This window comes from Micromys minutus (assembly GCF_963924665.1).
Source record: "Micromys minutus genome assembly, chromosome: 15".
Classification (NCBI taxonomy): Eukaryota; Metazoa; Chordata; class Mammalia; order Rodentia; family Muridae; genus Micromys; species Micromys minutus.
Window position 1 is genome coordinate 41,312,575 of NC_137984.1, and position 6,384 is coordinate 41,318,958.

The 6,384-nt window shown below is 38.3% G+C and overlaps 1 protein-coding gene across 1 annotated transcript; it reads left to right on the forward strand.

Moving 5' to 3' along the window:
• Window positions 1-200: 200 nt before the first annotated feature.
• LOC308430152 (transmembrane protein 268-like) lies at window positions 201-1,214 on the forward strand (the record flags this gene model as incomplete). The annotated part of the gene is made up of 1 exon (XM_080929266.1): window positions 201-1,214. The coding sequence occupies one exon, from the start codon at window positions 201-203 to the stop codon at window positions 1,212-1,214; it is 1,014 nt and encodes a 337-aa protein (XP_080785392.1).
• Between the last annotated feature and the right edge of the window lie 5,170 nt (window positions 1,215-6,384).

The window sequence follows — 6,384 nt, forward strand, 5'->3', positions numbered from 1 at the left end:
TTAGCTGGAAGGAAGCCAGACCAGGCCCAGAGGGCAGCCCACCCTTGTGCAGCTGCTCCTGTTGAAGCCTGGACATATACAATGAAGAGGCCAGAAGGCTCAGTTCCTCCTTGAAGGCAAGTGGAGGTGAGAAACTGCCCCAGCATGAACTGCCACCCCTAGACACAGGAAGTAGAAGCTAGAGCAGCTGTCTGTCTGCCATGGCTTGTGAGCCCCCTACATATCCTGGGGGGACAGCTGGTCCCCTGCCCACCTCTAACCTGGGCTGCAACACCCTACCTCAGGGAAACCCTTCTGGCTGGGGGCAAGGGCTACACAATGGCCAGGTCCTTATCGTCCTCTGGATCGACAATACCTGTGCACCCATCTCTTTTAACTTGGAAGCTGCAGAAGAGCAGCTGCAGGCCTGGGACATTCCGGTCCCTGCTAAGCAATACAGGAACTTGGCTGAGAGTGCTCCCTTGGAACCCCAAGTGAGGAGGTACACCATCTACAACTCCAGGCCCATGAGGCTGGCCTTTGCTGTGGTGTTCTATCTGTTGGTGTGGGCCAACATCTACTCCACCAGCCAAATGTTTGCTCTGGGCAACCAGTGGACAGGCATGTTGCTTGCGACGCTGGCCGCCGTCAGCCTCACCCTGACCCTTATGCTGGTCTTTGAGAAGCAGCAGAGGAAGGCTAACACTAACACAGACCCGAGGCTGGTGGCCGCCAACGGAGCCCTTCTGAGACACCGCGTGCTGCTGGGGCTGACAGACACAGTGGAGGGATGCCAGAGTGTAATCCAGCTCTGGTTTGTCTACTTTGACCTGGAGAACTGCGTGCAGTTTTTATCAGATCATGTTCAGGAAATGAAGAGGAGCCAAGAGTCCTTGCTGAGAAGCAGATTATACCAGCTATGTGTTATCATGGAGACTGGAGTGAGCCCTGAGGACTTAGAATATGCTCCCCTCCTGCCCAGCACCCCTGCTCCTCAGATGAGACCACTCACACAGACTGAACTCTATCAGTTTGTTCCAGAGGCGGAGCCTGAGGAGATGGCCCGGCAGCTACTGGCAGTGTTTGGTGGCTACTCCATCCGGCTCCTGGTGATCTCTCAGCTCCCTCAGCCAATGGGAACACGACACATGGACTCTGCAAGGATCCCATGCCCCTGCCAGCTCATAGAAGTGCACAATCTGGGCACAGGATGTTGCTCATTCCTGGCCAGGTGACCTAGGGATGAAGGTGTTCATCTTCCTCCAAGACTGAGAAGTGGGGGAGGAGTCAGGAGCCCAGCATCGCCAACAGTGAGCTCAGATGAGGTCAGCATTTGGGGACACGTTAACAAGTGTCAGTCATGTAGGCCTTGAGGTCATCAAGTGCACACCTGGTTCCTTGGCATCATATGCTGTCCTGGCCTTGCTGTATCTGGTGACAGAGCTAGGGTTACTTGGGCTTGCAGCTTGGATGGAAGATTCCTTCTGTTGCCTGCAAAGCCCTAGGGACCTGCAGCAGATGCCACAGGGCAAGTCCCTGACCCTTGGTGTCAGAAAGCGACACTCTGAGGCTCAGAGAAAACGCTGACCTTTCAGCATTGCCCCAGGCTGCTGGTGTCACAAGCCTACCCTCTTTCAATGTGAGGGAAGATTCTTGGAAGGGTGGGCTAGTTTGTGAGCTACAGTACTGTCTAGGATTGTTACCTGTTAGCACTCAGGTTCTAGAGGACCAGGGTTGGAGGACAGGGGCGTGGAGACAAAAGGCTGATGGCCATCAACTAGGGGCACTGGAAAAGAAGATCCTTTTGGACTCTGATTTTGTGCTGCAACCTGCTGGCCTGTGATTGCATTTCGGTCCTGCTGAGCAGCAGTGGTGTTTTCTGACACTGATATTGTTCTTGATCAAAGTATGATCAGACACTCTGATGTGTGAAGAACTCAAAGACTTTCCCAACGTTGGAAGATGGCCCACAGCCCTATGCCTAAAGCCCTGGTCTAGTGTGAACGTTCTGCTCCAAGAACCAGCCTTTCTGTTTTTTGTCCCCCACAAATCATCATTATACATTGGAACTCTTCTTTGAAAAAAACAAACAAAAAAAAAAAAAAAAAAAGAAAAGAAAAGAAAGAAAGGAAGAAAGAAAGAAAGAAAGAAAGAAAGAAAGAAAGAAAGAAAGAAAGAAAGGGGGAAATGTTGTAATCAAATTTTAATCCCAAACCTGTTGTGGTGGGATATGCCATTATTTTCAACACTCTAGAGACTAAGGCAGGTGAATCTCAATGAGTTTGGAGCCTGTATAACATACAAGATGTAAATTCTAGAACAGCCAAAGCTACATAGTAAAACCTTGTTTAAAAAACAAAAGAAAAATTATAATCTCAAAAAAATAAAGAAAAAATAAATAAAACAAAACATCCTCCCCAAAATGTTTCAGTGACCACAACTTATTTTGGGATAATGCTGTGATAAATAAATTACTTAGACACAATTGTTTTTGGTAAAAACTTTTACGTATAGTATGATTAACATGTATGTCATTATATCTACATGAGCTTTTACCAAATATATATGTTCTATGAATTTTAAGGACTTACTCCTCAAATAAATATATGTATAGAAAAAATTGTCTCCAATCTATAAAATATAGAGAAATGACACTTATTTCAGTGTGTGTGTGTGTGTGTGTGTGTGTGTATACACATATCATGAACATACATATATATGATATATATTTATATATAACATAAAATAATATATAAATGACCTAAAGTTGTATTTATGACATATAAAATGATTCATACAATGAAATTAATAAGATCTAATAGTATAACAAACATTTAGTGAAATTTATAGCAGTTCATAGTCTATAATCTAGTTATTGCTTTAGTTTCTGTTAGAAGTATTTTATTACAAATAAGATTGATTTCAGCTATAGCTCCTTTTCAGTTTCATCTAATATCATAACGTTTGTTTTTTGGTGTTATTTATTGCCTTGCCCCATGTTTCTCTAGACTCCATACTCTATTCTAATGTAAATACATCCTTGTTCTGTCTCACCCACCAATGTCCCATTATCTCCCACTAATCTCCCACTAATTTTCCCACTAATGAGACAGGCCCTTCAGTGATTAAGAGTGAGTCAGCATTGCTTGCTTGTCATATTGTGTTCAGGCAAATTAATCACACTTGAACAACTTTTCAAAACTATGCCTCAAGAGGTGTCAAACTATTAAATATTTTTCTTTTCTAAGTATTGAGCATTGTTCACTGCAGAGAATAAAGTGCCACTTTTGCATATATTACACAAACATTTTATGCTTAGTGAAACCACAATAAATTTTCTTGCTGATTACTTCTGTAATCTGAGGGTCTCCTGCTGTTTTATAGAGTCTTATTAATTTCATTCAAGTAGTAGAATTAGCACCTGTAGAGAAGACTTTATGCAATATTAACTTTTGCAATATTAGTGATAATCTCCTCTATTTACTACAGAGCAGATGCTCTCCTGTCTTCTTATCAGTTTATCTGTGCTGTCCTTTGATTTATTTCAAAATAATATTGAATGCAAAATGACTAATGAGAAACCTTGGTTATTCAAATTAATCAGGTCTACATAATGGGTTCTGAGTTAGTTAAGCATCTCAGAATTTTTTTCAAAACAAGAAAAGCATCTCTTTGAATTTACAGATTTGTATAATATTTGTCTATGCAATGTGGGAAAAATTTAAAAATATTAAATAGTAGATATTAGCCTGTGTATGTATTATGCAAACTTTTAAACTTTCAGATGCAAGAAAACTAAAAATATTAATAACTATGTTTGTAAAAACATTCTGTATTATTTGGACAAGTTTTTGATTACTTGTGATACTAGAATTTGGAGCCTATGGCAGGATATAATGAGTTGGAAGATAGACTGGGCTACATAACAAATGAAATCAAGCCAGAAAAATTAAAATATGCCCCCAAGACATACCATTTATGCCTATGCTAGGATGTAAACACCTGTAAAATGAGTCAATGTTCTCTGAGATGTTGATTTTGTTCCCCATTATAGTTTTACCAGGTAAGAACAATAGCAGAGTTGTAACAATGATAATAGTTTCCTTTGAGCAAACATCAGTCTATTTCCAAGGAAGATCATGCAGCCAGCAAAATTTATGTCAGTATAACTGGAGTGATTGTACAACTTTGTTCCTATATCCTTCTGAAATATGATAAATTTAGGATCTCCTGACAGATATTTTACCTGCAAGATGGCACCTATTAATTTTCCCACTTACCAACACTGTCATTTGGGTAAGGGATTTACTATGCTCAATAATTTGGTGTATAATTTGCTATTTAATATCATATATACTGTTTCAGGCATATACTGAACCACACCATTAGCACCATAGATCAGTTGCCTTACATAAAAGGTAAAGAAATTTATGTTCATGTTTTTATGACATTTTAATTTCTTTCCTTAGAAAGAAAGCATAGTGCAGATTGTGATTGTAATATTCAATTTTGTCTTTCACCGGGTCATATTATATCTGAGGCATTATGTAAATGCTTTTAAATAATCTTTCTTTTTGTCTCTTTTCCAGTCTTAATGAGCTTTAAAAACTTTTATCCTTTTTCTATTTACTTACATCAAATGTATGCATTGTACAGATAATTGATTATATCTCTTCAAGTTTTAAAAGTAAATCTTTTATTGAAGATGGTTTCTGAGATATAAGAAGTAATTGAGAACTAAAGATGAGGACTGCATAGAACATAAAGGGACAGAAAACTGGGAAAGACAGTGAGGCATGTTGAACATTCACATGTCTCACATGCCAATTTTCAGGACAGCCTTTAGGAATCCTACTTCTCATCTTTTTCCTTCCTTCCAATTATTTTATTCATTGTCTCTAACATGTATTCATCTCTTAGTTAACCTCATTTTTTTAATTGAACAATATTATTTAAAAAACAATGCTAAATGTACAAATTTTAAGCATTTTTGAATAAAAGTATACGAATACATTTTTGTCAGTTCTTGATTTTTTTAAACGTTTCATAGTATGCGTTAAAATCTTACTAGTTTCAATGAGTATAAATTACACGTAAAACAAGATGTAACCTGGAAAAAGTCAAAGTTTTCTTGGTGTGTAAAGATTAAGCATAATGGTTTTTGATTTTTTTTCTTTTTTTGTTTTTTGTTTTTTGTTTGTTTTTTTTTTTTTTTTTTTTTTTTTTTTTTTTTTTTTTTTTTTGGCCTTTGTTTTTTCTTGAACTTCATATAGCCTGTGAGTTGTTTCTGGGGTGTTCAGAGCTTTCTGGGGTTAGTATCCAATTATCAGTGCCTGCATATTATGTCTGTTCATTTGTGACTGGGTTATCTCACTCAGCATTATATTCTCTAGATGCATCCATTTTCTTAAGAATTTCATGAAGTCATTTTTTCTGATACCTGAGTAGTACTCTGATGTGTAAATATACCACAATTTTTGTATCCATTCATTTACTGAAGGACATCTGGGTTCTTTCCAGCTTCTGGACATTATAAATAGGGCTGCTATTAACATTGTGGTGCATGTGCCTTTGTTGTATGTTGGAGTATCTCTGGGGTAAATGCCCAGAACTTGAATAACTGGGTCTTCAGGTAGTACTATGTCCAATTTTCTGAGGAATCGCCAGACTGATTTCCGGAGTAGTTTTACCACTTTACAACCCCACCAACAATGGAGAAGTGTTCCTCTTTCTCCACATCCTCGCCAGCATCTGCTGTCATCTGAATTTTTGATCTTAGCCATTCTGACTGGTGTGAGGTGGAATCTCAGTGTTGTTTTGATTTGCATTTCCCTAATAGCTAATGATGTCGAGCACATATAAATATTCTTAAACATTTATATTCATACAAATATTGTAGACTTATACTATCTTAATGGTATGAAATGATTTTTTTAAATTTGGTTTTGTATAATTTTAATACTTAGTGAAAGGTTTTTTTTTGTTATGTATTTTGGCTATTTTTTATTTTATTTTTATTTTACCCTTTTCATAATAACGATATCAAACTAGGGTATCATGCACACCTGGCAAGTACTCTAATCTTTGGTCCACATTTTATTTACCTGTGTGTGTATGTGTGTGTGTGTGTGTGTGTGTGTGTGCGAGCACTCACACTTTCTATTTTACAGTACCTCTCTCTTTTTCTTTTCCCCTGACCCTACTTTCTCTTCTACTCTCTTCTTCCTAACCTCCTGTGGTGCTTCTTTGTAACAATGTCTAGTCATCTCCTTATCAAATACACACTGAAAGATGTTCTCCTGGACCTTGGACAATCTTTTCACAGTGTAATAAAGTAGACATTCCTGTTAATTTTTGCTTCTATTGCCTGAGATTTTGGTGTGCAGTTACATGGAAATGCTGTTG